The 19412-nt window shown below is 48.9% G+C and overlaps 1 protein-coding gene across 5 annotated transcripts in view; it reads left to right on the top strand.

Annotated features, from left to right (window-relative positions):
* FAM193A (family with sequence similarity 193 member A) overlaps positions 1 to 19412 on the top strand; it is an 85891-nt gene that overhangs the window by 24266 nt on the left and 42213 nt on the right. For 4 of the 5 annotated variants that reach the window (XM_078772310.1, XM_078772309.1, XM_078772313.1 and 1 more), the window contains 2 exons: positions 8316 to 8457; positions 16255 to 16332. In XM_078772310.1, the coding sequence (XP_078628436.1) occupies positions 8316 to 8457; positions 16255 to 16332 (220 nt within the window). The remainder of the gene's footprint in view (positions 1 to 8315; positions 8458 to 16254; positions 16333 to 19412) is intronic. The other variant, XM_078772311.1, reaches the window with a different exon arrangement.

The raw sequence follows: 19412 nt of genomic DNA, 5'->3' as shown, positions 1-19412 counted from the left end.
ACTCACACATATTCCCAGACTTTATACTTCAAGGACACCATCTAACTTTCTTTTGATGACTGACTGTCAGTTATTTTTCGCCTCATTTTGCTTGTCAAAATGTAAATGTTCATATTCACAAATTTTCTGCAGATTGAAAGCAGCCCATCGCAGCTGCATTGAGGGTCATTGATTTATTGTGTTTGCATAGACGGAAGAGGGTGGGAGGGGATAGTTGGAGGGGAAGGGGGTGTATTGTGGGGTTTTTTAGGGTTTTGGACCGATGCATATTCTGGTTTACATGGAGGGCAGGATTGTATGTTGGTAGCATATTGACAGATCACAAGCATTCTATTGTTTGTTTACCTGTACAATTTTCCTCTTTTTGTAAATGTAAGTTTATTTTTCATTTTTTTCATTTCAAACACCAGTTGTGGTATTTGAGAAGTTATCATGTTGTTGCTATCATTTTGTGTGGCTGAATTGTAAGTGAGAGAGTGTGGCATATAGTGAAGTACCACTGTGTTAAAACTTATTTGCTGAGTCAGTCACCGGCCAGCTGAAAATTAGACCAAATATCTGTCTGTGAATATATACTAGAGGAAGTTCTTCATTGGCATCATCAACATTTTTCAACATCAGTTAATACAACCCAACTCATATTGGTTGCTCCAGAGAGTCGAGAGTCTTGATAGCAAGAATGATGCGGGGGTCATCTAAATATAAAAGCGGGGTGAGTGTGTGTGTTGTGTTGTGTTGTGTTGTGTTGTTTTGTTTTGTTTTGTTTGTTTTCCAGACACCTATATACCCCAAAGACCGCTTAGGAACCTTAAGAGCACAACACCCCCAAAACCCCTAAAACTGCCAAAACACCTATATATCCCCATTATCCTTTTAAACTTCAAGATGCTCCCGATAACCTTTAGATCACCCAGATCCTTCAGACCTTTACACCCCTTTAAGACCCTGACTCCCTTTATAGACCCCTTTGACCTTAACACCACTTAGACCCTTTAAACCTTTCAGATATGTTGGACAACTTGGTTCCTTGACCATTTAGAGCTTTAGACCCAAGTGCCATAACTTTGTCAAAAATGATCGAATATGCAAATTTATGCACGGTTGATGCTGGTTTTCAAACTTGATCTGAGGTATGCTGAGACACGTGTGTCACGCCTCGCCTCGTTGATAAGCCCGCATGGTCGCTCCGTGGAGCGGCCTGCACGTATTGCACTGTGTGAATTATATAATTACCAACTCACGGTCTGAGGTACTAGCGATTCAAGAGATATCCATTTTTTTATGGCACATTGGAGAAGCCAATGCGAGGTTTCTTCTTCCTCAGCTTGTCACAACTCTGTCAAATGCGATCGAGTTTAAAAAGTCAGAATTTGACCAAATCTGTTTTATTCGTTTGTTAATATACCTCAGCTATTGACAAATCTTAAATTAGAATTTTCTTTGAGGTTAAAATGACCGCGACAGGTCGTGTCCAACGATGCTTTCAGTCTGTACATGTGATAAATAATTAAATCCGCACACTTGACGCCTCTTCTTCTTCACACAATAACAACTTCTAGCTTCCAGACCGTACATCCAATCATCTTGAAATTTTGCACACTTGTTACTCTTCATGACTTCTATTATAGTATGAAGTTTCACGGCGATCAATAAAGCGATTCAAGAGATATCCTTTTTTTCTTTTTTTTCGTTTAATTAACGATATCTGCCAAACCACGTGAGCTATCGCAAATTCCAAAAGGACATTTTAGTAGACTGACATGCGGAACAGATCTGTGAAGTTTCCCCTCGATTGGATCAAAAATGAGGGAGGGGCTCGGTTTTAAAGGTTCATGCTTAAAAACGTCATAACTCTGAAACCATGTGACGCATGACGTCATGCTCGCTGACTTTTTTGTTCGTCATGCGTAAGCGATTCTGCCTGCAAAGGTTGGCCTCGATCTGTTCAGCCGTTGCAGAGAAAAAGGGGTTTTCGTGTTTTCACGAAAAACAATATGGCGCCCGAACCACGTGACCGGTGACGTCATAATTACCATTAAAATATTCTACAGACCGAGTCCCTCCTATGGTGAAAATTTGATCTCAATCGGTCCTATTATTGCAGAGAAAATCTTTTTTAAAGGAAATTAAAACTTAAAATGGCACTGAGTTAAGGATCATCAGAATTATCAGAATTCCCAAAGTTCAAAGTGCCATAACTTTGTCAAAAATGATCGAAACGTCGTGAAGTTGGAACTTGATCTGTAACTTATCACGACGAAACGATGTGCCAAGTTTGAAATCATTAGCATTAAGCGTTTAGAAAAAAAGTCCGGAAAACTGTTCTTTGCGTGACGGACTGACAGACTGACGGACGGAGGGAGGGCGTGCAAACTTCTAGTCCCCTCCGGTGTACACCGGTAGGGGACTAATAAATAAAGTCTGAAAATATACAGTCAACATTTTAAATGTCAGAAACCAATTGAAGTAATCTACTTCTTGCAGTGACTTAAGTCGCATTCTGTGCTCAAATCACTTCTCTTTTCACAACTTGAAAATTCATTCGAACTCATTCAGTTGTAAGATCAACGAAGGTTGACCCATCACCCACATGGACAAGAGTTCAAATTAGATATTTATTTTGTGAACGGAAGGCATATCTCGGCCAAGCCTGCTCTCGGTGTATGCCCAAGCGTTATACGGGGAGCGCGCACACACACACACACACACACACACACACACACACACACACACACACACACACACACACACACACACACAAACACACAAACACACAAACACACACACACACACACACACGTTGCATAAACTTGAGTCGTATGGAGATTGCACTGTATGACTTGCTGTATTCGTAGGTATGGGGCATTGCTTTGATGACATTTAGCTAGATGTGCCCCAATAATGGGCGAGGAGCTGTGCTCCCACGTAGTCGGAAGAATGGACGCGACAAAAAACTGGAATTCGTCCGAGTTTCTTTATTGTCGCAAAACAACTCGGGTACTCTCCAAAAGCCCGTTTATCGGGCAGCAATATATATACACACATTATCCCGGAGCGTTTGCCCGGGAAAGGCGAGAGGGGGCGTGGCCGGGCGTCCTGGCCGCGGCCTGGCAAGTCGAGGGCGGGCATGCCCGGGCGTCCCGGACGCGGCCTGGCAAGTCGAGAGCGGGCGTGCCCGGGCATTCCAGGGCGTCCCGGCCGAGGCCTGGCAAGTTGAGCGCGGGCCTGCCCGGGCGTCCTGGACGAGCCCGGCATGGTGATCGCTCCGCGTCCTTGGTAGGTGCAAGGCGATTGTGTAAACCCAGCGGTAGCCGCTACACACGTCCCCCCAGAATCGACTTGCACCGGCAGGGTCAATTTGAGGGGGGTCCTGATGACCCGGCCGAAGCGACCCCTGGCGGGTCGTGGGGGGGGGGTCCGGTGTGGTGGTGGGCGGTCGAGTGGGGGGCGGCCTCGCCGCAGCGGAAGGGCCAACCGTGGCGGTTGGTCGATGTTCACGTGCGCCGGCTTGAGGCGGTCCACCGCAATCCGGTCCGACCTGCCGCCGATGTCGATGACGAACGACTTGTCGTCCCGTCGCAGGACCCGGAAGGGCCCGTCGTACGGCGGCCGGAGTGGCCCCCGATGTGCGTCATGACGCACAAAAACGTACTCCGCTGTGCGAAGCGCTGGGGGGACGTAGGACTGGGGGTCACCGTGGTGGGATGTTGGCACGGGGGCAAACCGTCGGGCGGCCTCCTGGAGGTCCGAGCGCTGGTGAGCTGCGGACCAGGGACTGGTAGCGTCGGGCACGAATTCGCCCGGGACGCGTAGCGCCTGGCCGTAGACAAGCTCGGCGGTGGATGCCCGGAGGTCCTCCTTGGGGGCCGTGCGGAGGCCCAAAAGGACCCACGGCAGCCGGTCGGCCCAACCGCCGTCTTGAAGGCCGGCCATGAGCGCGGCCTTCATGGAGCGGTGGAATCGCTCGCACAACCCGTTGGCTTGGGGGTGGTAGGCCGTAGTACGGTGGAGCTTGACCCCCAGGTTGCCGGCGACCGCGCCCCACAGCTCGGAGGTGAACTGCGGTCCGCGGTCCGACAAGATGTGCGCCAAAGCGGGCGACCCAGGTGGCGATGAAAGCCTGCGCCACGTCGGCCGTGGTGGTGGAGACGAGGGGAACGGCCTCCGGCCACCTGGTGGTCCTGTCCACCATGGTGAGCAGGTGTGTGAACCCCCGTGATGGGGGGAGGGGGCCCACCAGATCCACGTTGACGTGATCGAAACGTCGTTCGGGCACGGTGAAAGGTGCCAGCGGGGCCTGGGTGTGTCGGTGGACCTTGGCCTGTTGGCAGGCTGTGCAGGTGCTGGTCCAATCGCGGACGTCCCGTCGAAGGCCGTGCCAGACAAATCGCGCCGACACCAGCTTCTGGGAAGCTTTCCGGCCCGGGTGGGAAAGGCCGTGGAGGGAGGCGAAGATGCGGCGTTGCCAGGTAACGGGCACGATGAAGCGAGGCTGGCCTTGGGAGACGTCGCAGAGCAGGACAGTGTCCGCGAAGGGGCTGTCGGCCAGGCGGAGGCCCGTGTCCACCGCCCGGAGGGCTTGCGCCGTGGTGTCGGTGGTTTGGTCCGCCGCCATAAGCGCGAAGTCCACGCCGAGGTGGACCGCGTTCGCGCTGGCCCGAGAAAGACAGTCGGCCAGGGCGTTGTTTTTGCCGGCGACGTGCCGGATGTCCGTGGTAAACTCCGACACGGCGGAGAGGTGGCGCTGTTGGCGGGCTGACCACGGCTCCGTGACCTTGGCCATTGCGTAAACCAACGGCTTGTGGTCGACGAACGCCGTGAAGGGTCGGCCCTCCAGGAGGTGGCGGAAATGGCGAACGGCCAGGTGTAGACCGAGGAGCTCACGGTCAAACGTGCTATATTTGAGCTCGTTCGGCCGGAGCTTCCGGCTGAAAAAAGCGAGTGGCTGCCAAACTCCGTTCACCCATTGCTCATGTACGGCGCCCACCGCGTAGTCGGAGGCATCCGTGGTGAGGGCGATGGGAGCGTTGAGCACCGGGTGAGCGAGCAGTGTTGCGTCGGCGAGGGCCCGCTTTGAGCTTTGGAAGGCCGCGGCCATTGCTGCGGACCAGACGATGTCGTGCTTGGCCGGCTTGCCCCGGAGGGCTTGGTAGAGGGGCCGCATGAGTTGAGCAGCGCGGGGCACGAAGCGGTGATAGAAATTCACCATTCCCAGGAATTCCTGCAGGGCCTTTATGGAGCGGGGACGCGGAAACGTGGTGATGGCCTCGACCTTGGTTGGCAGCGGCACGGCCCCGTTCTTGGTGATGTGGTGGCCCAAAAAATCAACGGCCGTCGTGCCGAAGTGGCATTTGGCCGGGTTGACGATGAGGCCGTGCTCGCTGAGGCGCCCGAACAGTGTTCGGAGGTGGAGGAGGTGCTCGGCCCGGGACGTGCTGGCGACGAGGATGTTGTCCAGGTAAACGAAGAGGAACGGCAGGTCACGCAGCACGCCGTCCATCAAGCGCTGGAACGCTTGAGCCGCGTTCTTGAGGCCAAACGGCATCCGTAGGAATTCGAATAAGCCGAACGGCGTGATAACGGCCGTTTTAGGGACGTCGGCCGCCCTGACAGGTACCTGGTGATATCCCCGTATGAGATCGATTTTTGAAAAAATGACCTGTCCTGCCAGACGGGCGGAGAAGTCTTGGACGTGCGGGATCGGATACCTGTCGGGGGTGGTAGCGTCGTTAAGGCGGCGGTAGTCGCCACATGGGCGCCAGCCGCCCCCTGGTTTTGGGACGATGTGTAGTGGCGAAGCCCACGCGCTATCGGAGCGCCGCACGATGCCGAGGTGTTCCAAAGGGTCGAACTCGGCTTTGGCTGGGTCGAGGCGGCGGGCTCTGGCGTAGACCGGCGGGCCCGTGGTTGGTATGTGGTGCTCGATCCCATGTCGTACTGCGACGGCCGAAAACGTCGGCCGCGTGAGGGCCGGGAACTCCGTGAGCAGGCGAGCAAACTCGTTCGCCGCCGGGAGGGCGCATGCCAGCTCGGTCGGAGCGGAGCTGCTCAATGTGCATACCAGGGAGCTGTAGGTCTCGGTGTTGATGAGGCGACGCCGTTGGACGTCCACCAGCAGTCCGTGTGCGCAGAGGAAGTCGGCGCCTAGCAGAGCCATGGGCACGTTTGCGGTTACAAACGTCCAAGTAAAGCGTTGGCCGCCGAAGCAGAGGGTGACGTTGCGCGGGCCGAAGGTGCGGATGACCGATCCGTTGGCCGCAACCAAGGAGCGGCCGCAAACCGCTGACTGCCTGTCCTGATCGGAGGCGGGTATGACGCTCAGTTTGGCGCCGGTGTCGCCCAGGAAGCGCCGTCCGGACACTTTGTCCATGATGAAAAGTAAGTTGCCCGTGTGGCCGGCGCTCATGGCTGGTAATGAACGCCGGCCCGGCCGTTTCCCGGCCTGCCGAAGGTGCACGGGGGTCGGCATGTCCGGGCCTTCTGTCCGAACCTGGCATGATAGTAACACCACGCTTGGTCAGGTGGAGGCCCCGGTCGTCGTGCTGGAGGTGGTCGGCTCGGCGTTGCGGCCGCCAATTGCGTCGGCCGTTCGGTCGTCGACCGTGCCGGGTGCTCGGGCGCCATGGGCGTTGCGTCGGACGGCGGTGGGCCCCAGGTCGCTGCTGCAATGCCTTGGCCTGCCGCGGAGATCTTGTCGACTTCCCTGGCGAGGGCGCGGGGATCCGTGATCGTCGTACTCGCCAGGGCGAGGCGTACCGGGCTAGGCAGCTGACGGAGGAACAGCTCCCGGAACAGGAATGCCAGAGAGTGCTCGCCGAGCAGCGAAAGCATGTAGTCCATTCGCTCGGACGGGCGCGTGTCGCCGAGCTCGGGCAGGTCGAGCAGGCGCCGTACGCGTTCCGCCGATGGGAGGGCGAAAGCGTCGAGGAGGAGCTTTTTAATCGTGCCGTATTTGTCAGCGGCTGGCGGGCTCTCGAGGAGGCTCAGGGCGCGGGCCACGGTGGCTGAACCGAGCGCTTCTACCACATGGTGGAAGCAGGTGTCGTCGGCCGTGATGCCTCGCAGGGCGAACAGGGAGTCCGCCTGGGCGAACCAAACCGCCGCGTGAGCCTCCCAGAAGGTAGGCAGTTTAAGGGCAACTGCCGTGTCCATGTCGGTAGGTCACCAATGAAGGAGCTCCCACGTAGTCGGAAGAATGGACGCGACAAAAAACTGGAATTTGTCCGAGTTTCTTTATTGTCACAAAACAACTCGGGTACTCTCCAAAAGCCCGTTTATCGGGCAGCAATATATATACACACATTATCCCGGAGTGTTTCCCCGGGAAAGGCGAGAGGGGGCGTGGCCGGGCGTCCTGGCCGCGGCCTGGCAAGTTGAGGGCGGGCATGCCCGGGCATGCCCGGGCGTCCCGGACGCGGCCTGGCAAGTCGAGAGCGGGCGTGCCCGGGCATGCCCGGGCGTCCCGGCCGAGGCCTGGCAAGTTGAGCGCGAGCCTGCCCGGGCGTCCTGGACGAGCCCGGCATGGTGATCGCTCCACGTCCTTGGTAGGTGCAAGGCGATTGTGTAAACCCAGCGGTAGCCGCTACAGTGCCCCAATAATGGGCGAGTCAACTTGCAAATTATCTGTACACATTTGACTGACAGTCTATGAAGTTGTTTGTTGTCAAACTACAGAAATTTATAGCCAGGCCATTTTCCCCCGTCCAGCGAGTGTTGTGTATGCACTCTCACAGCATTGAAGTAGCTCATGCGAACACGCCATCTCAACAGAGCACATGTGGGGGCTTGCAGTAGCTCGTGTGGATGCACCATGTTGATGTGCAGTTTTATGGTGTGATTAGCAAATGTAGGTGGTTTGGGAGGTAAACACAGAGGGAGAAAAGGGGAACAGACAGACACGAGGGTTTGGACTCTGGTTATTGAGGAGCTGTCGAGACATCTAATATTGGTCATTGCTAATTGGGGTTACAAACATTTGTGCTAACATTCATTAAGAGATGACTGATTCATATGTAAATTAATCCCTCATTAACGCCAAAGTCATTTTTGTAACAATACTTTGCCAGAAAATGAATCCCCATTCCCGATCGCAAAAACATTGTGGGCTTTCTTTTGAAAGTGACTTGCAGCACACTGAATTGCTTTTAAAAGAAGGTGTCATACTCCTTTTACAAGCGTGAACAGTGTTACTTTGTAAGGGCTTGCTTTATATTGCAGGTGGAGGGGCAAACATCATTGGAATGTTGCCAGCATGATAGTACGATCTTGGTTTCAATGTGTACACAGAAGGATTGCTTACAACATGTGCGTTCCAGGCCGGGTGAGGATGGCACGCCAGTTGATGAAGCAGCAGCCTGTCTGCTGTCAAGGCTGCAACAGTTCGAGGAAGAGATGCGCCGGGTTGCACTCGAGTGGCACGAGTGCCAAAAACGCATCGACGACTTTGTTGACGAGCAGGTAATGCCCTGTAATTGAGCCCTATGTTGTTGGCTGGTTCACTCATGATGAAGCCATTTTAATGATGTGATAAGGTGATGTTGAAGTTATGACTATGAATATTGAATGAAGTTTCGTATCCCTTATCTGTTATGACTATGAATTGCCATGCATATTATGGGGTACAATTCAAAGTTGACCATCAAGTCGATGATGCAAATTCTTGACAATTTGGCCCGTAATTGCCACAACTTTCACCCTCGACCACATGAGTCTGTGGCCATTATGCACAAAAATTTGACTTGTCAAATGTCCCCATATGGATAATCGCATGGATTAAGTCAGGTATTTGAGTGGGCCATGCCATTCAATGTTGATGCCTGAATCGAAATTTGATCAGGGTTGACGTATTCCATTGGGGTTACAAACATTTGTGCTAACATTCATTAAGAGATGACTGATTCATATGTAAATTAATCCCTCATTAACGCCAAAGTCATTTTTGTAACAATACTTTGCCAGAAAATGAATCCCCATTCCCGATCGCAAAAACATTGTGGGCTTTCTTTTGAAAGTGACTTGCAGCACACTGAATTGCTTTTAAAAGAAGGTGTCATACTCCTTTTACAAGCGTGAACAGCGTAGAGCAGCAACGAAGGTTGGAAAGGGTGGAAATGCGAATGGTTCGACGGATGTGCGGAGTATCGTTGAGAGAGAGGAAGACAAATGATGAATTGCGAAAGATGATGGGAATAGAGCCTGTGATTGATGCTGTGAAGAGGAACAGGTTGAGATGGTTTGGTCATGTGTTGAGGAAGGATGAAAGTGACTGGTTGAGAAGAGTGATGGAAATGAATGTAGAAGGAAGTAGAAGACGGGGAAGACCGAGAAAGACTTGGCTAAAGATGGTGGAAGAAGAAATGCGGGCAAGGGGGTTAACAAGGAGAGATGCAGAAAATAGGGCAAAATGGAGAAGATTGTCATGGGGACCGCAAGGCTAACCCCCGCTCTAGCAGGGAAAATGGCCTTTAAAATGCATGTTGTTGTTGTTGTTGACGTATTCCAAAGTTTCATGGAGAAATTCAATGACAACTTCTTGCATTTGTAGAAATTGCAAAAGGAATTGCGCTTTGACATTATGGGGTACGATCAGTGACAAAAATCTCAATAGAATCCATTTTAAATTCAGGCTGTAACACACCATAATGAGAAAAAAGTCAAGGAGTGTGAATACTTTCTGAAGGCATTGCATATCACGTGACCTGTCACGTCATCTTGAGGATACTTTTGCTGCGGGACTTATTTTTTATGTGCAGTGAAATAGTTCTCAGAATGCCAGCTAGATGTATTGTTGTTTGTTGTTGCAATACTGTACAACCAAAGATGGTATGAGAATACATGCTTTCCCAAAAGATCCAGCTGTAAGGAAAATATGGATAGCCAAGGTAAATCTGACCAGAGGAAAGTGGCATGGCCCAACTGTTTCAAGCTTCATTTGCAGTGCCCATTTTGAAAATAATTTATACGACACCAGCCTGTATTCCCAGATTGGGATGGGTAAATTGAAGCGATTAAAAGCCGACACGATTCCATGCGTGTCTGTCCAAATGTTATACGGAGTGTTACAGTAGGGTGAGTGGGAAGGGGGGTGGGGGAGGGGTTCCATTGCTGTTACAATTAATCAATCAATGAAAACTTTGTTCCATGCGTCCGTTATTTAAAGATGCAAGTATTTAATGACAGTGTATTCCATACACTGATGATATCGGCATCAACGTATATTTATGCACGTACAGTAGTTACCCTGGTGGTTGTACAGTTATGTTCCATCATCATTAATTAACCTACTGTACATCACTCACTCACTATGGCCTGGTGCACCTTCCCTCCTCCCCTCCCCCATGCTTCTCCCCCCCCCCCCCCCCCATCTTGAAATTCCTGGATCCACCCCTGCAGTGTGCATTCGGATATGAGAATTTAAAAAAAAAAAAAAATCTTTTAAAGTGATTCTTTACCAGTGAGAGATGGGGCAAAAATTCTAGGCATATCTCAAAACGTTGTGGATGAGTTATGACAAAACCAGGTAGATAAGTTGGATGGTGATAAAAACAAGCCGATTCGACTTTGGTTCAGGTCCAAATCCAGATCCGGTTTATTCGTGGGAGACAACACATAAACTGTTCAGCCTGGTGGAGTATGTGCTTTTTACCGAGTGTTGTTCTCATTGCAATAACAACAAGAAAGAGCAATCAGAGATTGCAAACCCTTGCCAGGATGTATTTTAAGTGTTTTTTAAAGGCTTTTGTGTTAAAACAAATATGGCGGCCGAACCACGTGACCGATGATGTCATTATTATTTTTCTAAACTAATTTATTCCTAGATTATGCTGAAGAAATTTCATCTTTATCGGATGAAGTTTTGTACATGTCGAATTATGACGTCACAATGGAGGCACCTATGACATCATCATTAACATATTTTATTCCCCATGGAGAGTTCTTTACAATGAGCCATGTCTCAATTTTTTTTATTCAGTGCTTTCGGAGATATAAAGGTGCAGAGTTTTTCGGTTTTTCCAAGATGGCGGCCAAACCACGTGACCGATGACATCATCATTAAAAAAATTTCTCCACCAGTTTTTGCCGACATGGCGCTCAAGAAATTTCATCTTGATAGAATGAAGTTTTGTACTTGTCGAATTATGATGTCATAATGGAGGCATCTATGACATCATAATTAACACATTTTATTCCCCATGGAGAGTTCTTTGCAATGAGGCATGTCTCAATTTTTTCTATTCAGCGCTTTCAGAGATATAGAGGTGCAAAGTTTTTCGATTTTTCCAAGATGGTGGCCAAACCACGTGACCTATGACGTCATAATTACGTAAAAAATTATACAGGTGGAGGTGCACCTATGGTGAAAATTTCCTGTCAATCGGACCTACGGTTGCAGAGAAAATCATATTTATTCTGTGCGGAAAAACAAACAAACAAACAGACAAACGGAATAAAATGCAATACCCTCCTCAGGCGAGGGTAATTATGGAGAAATGTTACATCAAAATACCATTAAACTCCACATTTTCCATGGTCTAGCTCTATGGTTTACTATTCTACCAGTTGTTATTGCCAGGTTTTTCTTCAACGTCACTCCAAATTTCGACCCTAGCGTGTTTTTTGTATACCAAGTCGTCTCATCTATCTATAATTCCATTAATCTCTGTGTATGTGTGTTTGTATGTGTGTATGTGTGTATGTGTGTATGTGTGTATGTTTGTCTGTGACCGCTGTTTCTCGACAACTACCGGTCCGATATACTTTAAACTTGCCAGGTATATTGCTGGGGACCCGAGGATGTGCCTTTTCAAGGTTTCATATTAATCGGAGAAGTAGTTACCGAGCTATGGCGATTTCTTTACCAAACACTGCAAGCCGTTCGCTTTGGACCAAACCATTGCATGTAAATAGAGGGGGGGGGTTCTGTGGTCGTTGCGAATGGACCAAACCATTCATGTAAATAGAGGGGGGGGGGTTCTGTGGTCGTTACTGCCACGTGGTTTCAAAGTTTTTTTTTGTTGTTGTTGTTTGCACGCATGTTTTTTTGCACCCACGTACGGGCACGCCCTAGGATGTTTACACACACACACCCCTACACAAATTTTTTTTTTTTTTTTTTTTGGCAAGGAACGGGCACCCACGTACGGGCACGTCCTAGCTTATATATAGTACGGGCATGCCCTAGTCTATCTATAATTCCAGTAATCTCTGTGTGTCTGTGTGTTTGTTTGTCTGTAACCGCTGTTTCTCGACAACCACGGGTCCGATATACTTGAAACTTGCCAGGTATATTGCTGGGGACCCGAGGATGTGCCTTTTCAAGGTTTCATATTAATCGGAGAAGTAGTTACCGAGCTATGTCCAAAAAACGATTCAACCAATCAGAGAGCAGCGAGCTATCACGTGTGCCGAACGTGGCGAACAGACTCTGCCTCGGACGGCACATTTGAGAGCGTATTCATTTATTTCACGTTGGCAAACTATGTTGCCGCTATGTTGGCGTTAAACTATGTTTTAAAACTAATTAAAACTAATTTGCGATTCATCGTAACTGCGATATGCGACCTTCCGGACAGTCAAATGAGGACGTCACTTCCGGACTTACGGATAGTCATAGTGACGACGTACTGATGCTGAACGTGGCGAGCAGACGCTGTAAGGTACGATCGATTGTAGTACACGTTTATAATAACTCTGCCGATACAGGCCCGATTAACTGCAGCGCCATCCGAGCTGCGGCGTCGGGACGATACATTCATTGTACGGTCACATCACGCACTTACGGGCACGCCCATGGGCGAAGACATTTTTTTTTTTTTTTTTGGCAAGGAACGGGCACCCACGTACAGGCACGTCCTAGTCTATCTATAATTCCAGTAATCTCTGTGTGTGTGTGTGTCTGTCTGTCTGTATGTATGTATGTATGCGACCGCTGTTTCTCGACAACTACCGGTCCGATATACTTGAAACTTGCCAGGTATATTGCTGGGGACCCGAGGATGTGCCTTTTCAAGGTTTGAAATTAATCGGACAAGTGGTTCCCAAGGTATGGTCACCGTACTCGCAAGCCGTTCGCTTTGGCTTTGCGAATGGACCAAACCATTTCATGTAAATAGAGGGGGGGGTTCTGTGGTCGTTGCGAATGGACCAAACCATTTCATGTAAATAGAGGGGGGGGTTCTGTGGTCGTTACTGCCACGTGGTTTCAAAGTTTTTTTTTGTTGTTGTTGTTTGCACGCATGTTTTTTTGCACGCACGTACGGGCAAGCACGTACGGGCATGCCCGTACGTGCGGGCACGCCCTAGTGTAATCAATGAACATAGGGCATATAATAAAGGGAGCAGGAGACAAGATGGGAAGAGAGAGGGAAGCACAATAACAGTAGGGAACAAGGATATCAGGAGATCTGTGGAAGGTAGAGGGCTAGGGTGGGGTACACGGGATAAACAAGATGGACACAACAGGGACTTTCAGGAAAGAAAACGGAATTTGAAGGAGGTGGGTTTGGGGTGGATTAACGGGAGTAGAAAAGATCATGGTTTTGGATGAGGGAAGACATGAGATTGTGGTGAACAGCTGTTTTGAAGACCTGGAGGGAGGAGTGGGATTGAAGAGAATGTGGAAGATAGTTCCAGAGGCGGGGAAAAAGAGGAATGAAAGAATGAAGGCGAGCAGTGAGTCTTGATTTTGGAAGTTTCACCAACAGAGGGTTGCTGGCAGACCTTGTGTGTCCTGCAGAAATATTGGGGGAACAGAGCAAAGACATTGCAGGGGGTGTAAATGTCAGAGAGGAGTTGGTAGAAGACAGAAAGACCGCCAAACAAACCTGCCTGTGATGAGAGAAAGAAAGACGCTCAGAATCAGCTTCATTGCGGGAGATACCAATTTGAGATACCACATTTGCGTTTCAACCGTTTCAATGCACAACATGGGTCATAACCTCTTTGTATTTGTTTTCCCCTGTGCAGCGCTAGGTACCCCACCCAAGCTTGTTCACCCGATCAAGATCGGGTTATTTAGACCTCAGTAAAGTATCAAGCAGATTGATGTTTAAAGCTGTCGCAAAAATTTACTCGAGAGTGTTCCACGGCAATGATGGGCCAAATGGCCTCACTTCCTTGTTTGAGGTCAATTTCTTGATTTTCAGACATACATACAGATAATTGCTTTGTGGAGGTGGGGGACAGGGGGTTGTGCCCATGACCAGACTGTGTATCTCCAACACATGCAAAATTTGGTGTGGATTGGCCAGCTATACAGGTGGAAGTCATAAGTGGGCTTCTCACCCTCACTGTTAAGAACTACACAAGCCTGGTGTTGGCTGAATGTTTAAGGTGGCTGGCTTAAGATCTTGGGGTCTTGAGTTTGAGTCCCTGTCATGCAGTTCAATAACACCTGGTGGGTTGACTCAGCCTGTCATCCAGAAAATGTTGCAACCAGCAGACACTGGCTGCACACGAAACAGCTAGCTAGACCTATGCAAACATACATACAGATAATTGCCTTGTTGGAGGGGTGGGAGGGAGGGAGGGGGAAAAGGGGAGTTGTCCCATACCTGACCTCATGTACCCCCAGCTCATTTGCAAAATTTGATGGCGACTGGGCCAGCTGGATTTTTTTCTATGATTTTAATGTGTGTGTACATACATAATAGAGAATTGCCTTGCAGGGGTGGGTGGGGTTTGTGCCCATGTCACCATCAGCCATGATCTTTCTTGGGCAGACCATATTTCTGAGGATACTGAGGCCTACAAGGCCAGTTGACATGCAAAGCCAGATGATGACACCAAATCGAAAGCCAGATTATCTCAGATCATCAGTTTGCTTTCAGACCTGGTCATTCTACCTTTGACGTGCTGCTTCTACTCTCCCATAAATGGTTGGAAGTCCTCAATCTCAAGGCCTTCCTCCTGGTCATATCTCGAGCATTTGATACAGTCTGGCTCCCCACCTTGACTTCAAAACTATCTGCTTATGTCGCCCTTCGTCGTGCACCATCTTTCCTTGTCCAATCTGAAGTTTGATAACTTCCAAGGCCTTCATTCACAGCTTGATTGAGTACTGCTCTCCCCTTTCAGCTGGTGCTCCTGCCTCACACCTTGCCCTTCTTGATGCAGTGGAAAGCAAGGCCTTCAAAATCATTGTGATCTCCCACGACAAGTGTCTAGGCCTGTTACTTTCAAATCACAGACAGGTTAGTGGCCTCTCTGTAGTCTATCACCTCCTTTTTATTCTTCCACCCTATGCCCTCTCTTGGCTCTGTCCCTTCCAGTTTTCTGCAGGTCGCACACAATCTGCCAATAACCAACCCTCTTCTTGTGAAATTAATAAATCCAGGCTGACTACTCACATCCACTAATTTGTTCCTCTTTTCCCTCTCGAACTTTCCCAGTGTGTTCAGTCCCCTTCAGGGCTTCAAGACAGTTGTTCACCACTACCTTAGGTCATCCCCCATCCATACTCTTTGATCTCTTCAACCCCAAATGACCCCATTCCCAAGCACTCTTTTTCCAGATTATTGTGATTTCCCACCCCTCCCCTCTCTTTCACCTCTTTAGTTGTCGGTTGATTTGTTCCTTTTATGTTTCCTACCCACTTTCCCCTTCCTCGTCTTGCTGTGTTTCTTTCAGCTTGTGTACAGCTTGTTCCCCACGTGAGTCTTTCTCCTCCACCCCTTGATCATGCTCTCACACTCATTATCACTTCTATTCTGCTGTTGGCATCTCCCCCTTTCCGTTTTGTTCCCTTCCCTTCGGCTCTAGCTCTTCCACGAGCCTTCAAAATGTATACAAAAAAGGAGGTAAGAAAATAGCCAGCGATGCAGGGGTGAGAGTGGGTGGTGTGGAGGGGGTTGGAGAAGGAGTTGAGTGGGGTGGAGGGGGTTGGAGAAGGAGTTGGGTGTGGTGGAGGGGGTTGGAGAGGGAGTTGGGTGGGGTGTGGTGGGGATCGATGTCAAAGCAACTATTTGGCTTTGCAATACCATCAAAACACTGAAAATTTGAATACTCCATCTTTATTTTATTTGACAACCCAGCATTTTGATTTTTAACATTTTTTTTTAAAGATCGATACTCGGGTTGTAACAACAAAATGCACTTTTCCATGATCACAATTTTATGTGCAGGTCCATTTTTTGGAATTCAATGCAAATGAGAATTGTTTTTCGTTTAAGATACAGTAATTAGCCTTTTGTGAATGACCTTCATTTTTCAACAGATGTTCTTTTATTCTTTAAGTATTTCATATTCTTTTTGCAGATTGCCTTAAAAGCTAAGCAAAAAATTCTGAAGGATGACTGGGAACTTTTCAAACAAAGGAAACTTTTCGAGCAACAGGTACGTGTTAAGATTGGTGTTGTTAGTTGGAGGTTGATTGCTAAATGTTTAAGCACACACAAATTTTTTTAAAAATGCTTCCTGAAGATACAAATACAGTTTTTGACTTCAGATAGTGAGTATTCCTTCACTATCACTTTTAGTTTGGAGCCCTGAACAGGATACCAAGCATTACATTTCTGGGTTAGAGTTGTAATGGCTGATTTGAATGTTTGCTCAAGAATGGCTTGCAAGATATGAATTTGACAAAGAGCAAGTCTATACCATACCTGGTATGCTCTCCTTGCCTCATTCAAACACCTATTTTGAATGACTATGCTTACTCAACATGATGTCACTGAGGACTTACTTTGTTTGCCAAACGTTTCACTGTGCCACTAACTCCATCATACAGGCCTTTTTACATGACGTGTAGCAAAAACATGCTGCTCTGTGGCCATCCCTACAGTCCTCTTAATGGAGCACAAGATTCAAGAATTCCGTCTTTTATACCCTCCATCAGAAAGCTCCATCAGAAAAATTAATGAAAGGACCTTGATGGGGAATCCCCAATCAGGAAATGACTTTCTCTCAAAGCAGCGAACTGTTGTATTATTGTCCAAGCAATTGGAGATGACAACATAGCTCAGGCTCTCAAGCTTATCCGACTCGTCATCCTCTAGAATTGGGAAACAGTTGCACAGGATCTTCCAATGTAAATGTGAAGCTTTCAGCAAAGTGGGCCTGTATCACAACCCCATCATTAAGCCTGGTGTTGGCTTAACGGTTAAGGTGGCTGGCTTAAGATCTAAGGGTGTTGAGTTTGAGCCTCGTGCCATTGAAATATCACCAGGTGGATTGACTCGGCCTGTCATCCTTCCAAGGTCAGCAGAATGAGTAACAGCTTACTGATAACAGGGGCACTGCATCAGCGGCACAGCTGCACTTTCAGAAAATGCTGCAACCAGCAGCCACAGGTTGCATACGAAATAACAACCATCTCATCATCCATAAGTTGTCGTTTCCTCTGCTTCAGGAGTGCTGCTTGTTGTTTTACGATGAAATCAAGGTGTAGGTTCTGGAGGCTCATGACATAAGAGCTTCAGTAAACCCACTTTGTGATGTGATGATCTCTTTCCTTAACGGTATGGACCTCAAACATCCGGGGCCTTCGCTCAAACCTGATTGATCTCTCCATACAGGTTGCTTCTGAAAAACCAGACTTTCCTAGTTCAAGATGTCTCTGATTCCTTCATATGTCTTCCTGGTTACTCCCTCCTCCGGTATGATAGATCTGAGCCTCGTCCTGGTGGTGGGGTTGCTATCATTATGAAAAACTCTCCACCTCACTTTCCTTGCACTGCCCTCTCTCCATCCCACCGCCAGGAGTACCTCTGGCTACGGCTTCCCCTTCGCTCCCACCTTTTGTTCATATGTGTGTTGTACCGTCCACCAAACAGTGATGACTCCATCTACATCTCGCTGTCTGATAACATGGACCAACTTCTATCGACTCATCCCAACTCTCTCTTCCTCATATGTGGTGATTTTAAATTGTCACCATGCCAGCTGGCTGGGTGTGGGTACCTCTCTCACCAGCCATGGCGTTTTAGCAAAGGACTTCTGCGACTCATTGGGACTGACACAATCTGTCAATTTCCTGACCCGGATCTCAGTCAATCGAGTATCTTCTCTTCTATACTTGGTTATGACTAACTTCCCTGCAAATGTCTGCTGCTCTTCTTCTGCTCCAATCGGTTCTTCTGATCATTTCCTTGTTAAAGTGGACACCTCTCTGGCCATTCTCAAAGAGCCTCATCAGAGTCGACGAGTCTGGCATTTCACTCAAGCCGACAGCCATGGTCTTCAAGCAGCCATCAATCTTCTGGACTGGTCTGCCATTTCTACTGCCTCTGACATCAACTCTTCCTGGGAATTCTTCCAAAGTAAACTGCTCTCTCTCTCTCATGCACAGATTTATCCCATCTCGTCTTCAGTTGTCTTACCCTTCCTCCCGTCCATGGTACATTGAATCTTGTGGTGAGGCAGTTGCCCTGAAACAACTTGCCTTTGCCTCTTGGAAGGCTAATCCAACTGAAGGCAATCTCAGTTCCTTCCACCAAGCTCGGAACAAGTGTGTGTCTACCCTGAGGAGAGCCAGGAAGCACTATCTCTCTACTCTCAAGACTAAACTCTCAAACCTGTCTCCTTCCTCCAAATCCTGGTAATGTCTGGTCAAATCTGTTTCTGGTGTTTGCTCCCCCTCCATCCCCTCCCTTACCTCAAATGGCTACACAGCTGACTCCGCATGTGACAAAGCCGAATGCCTCAACTCTGTGTTTGCCTCAAAATATTGTGTCCCAAACCCATATCTCTCTGTACCCACCTTACCCAGTCGAACCCAGCTGCTCCTGGACTCTGTGTCCTCTCCTGACAAGGTGGAGAAGTTTCTGTCAAACCGCGACTCTAATTCTGCAACTGGATCACACGGCATCAGCCCACGGGTCCTAAAATCCTGCTCTGCCGCTCGTTGGCACCCTCTCCCTGTTCTCTTCACCCTCTCTTTTGCTCAAGGTCATCTGCCATCAGCTTTGAAATCAGCCAACATTACAGCTTTACACAAAAAAGGTGCAAAAACAGATCCTTGCAACTGCAGACCAATCAGCCTGCTCCCAATTAGCAGGAAAGTCATGGAATCCATCATTGCTTCGGATATCAAATCCTTCCTCTTCTCCAATCGCTTGATCTCTGATCATCAATTTGGTTTCAGACAAGGTCACTCTATTCTGGACATGCTGCTTCTGCTGTCTCAACAATGGATGGAGGTTCTCAATGCCAAACAGGAAATCAGAACTGTCTCCCTTGACATATCATGTGCCTTCAATACGGTCTGGCACCCCCGCTCTGCTCACCAAACTCTCCTCCTATGGTATCCATGGAAATCTCCACGCATGGCTTGCGGACTTCCTCTCTGGTCGTAGCCAACGTGTGGCCCTGAATGAATTTCTCTCATCTCCCCTTCCTGTTCTGGCTGGTGTTCCCCAAGGCAGTGTTCTGGGCCCTGTGCTTTTTCTGGTCTTCATCAATGATCTCTCCGACTC

Source organism: Myxine glutinosa, chromosome 2 (assembly GCF_964187855.1).
Source record: "Myxine glutinosa chromosome 2, kmMyxGlut1.1, whole genome shotgun sequence".
NCBI classification, from domain to species: domain Eukaryota; kingdom Metazoa; phylum Chordata; class Myxini; order Myxiniformes; family Myxinidae; genus Myxine; species Myxine glutinosa.
This window is presented reverse-complemented; position numbering and strand designations above follow the sequence as displayed.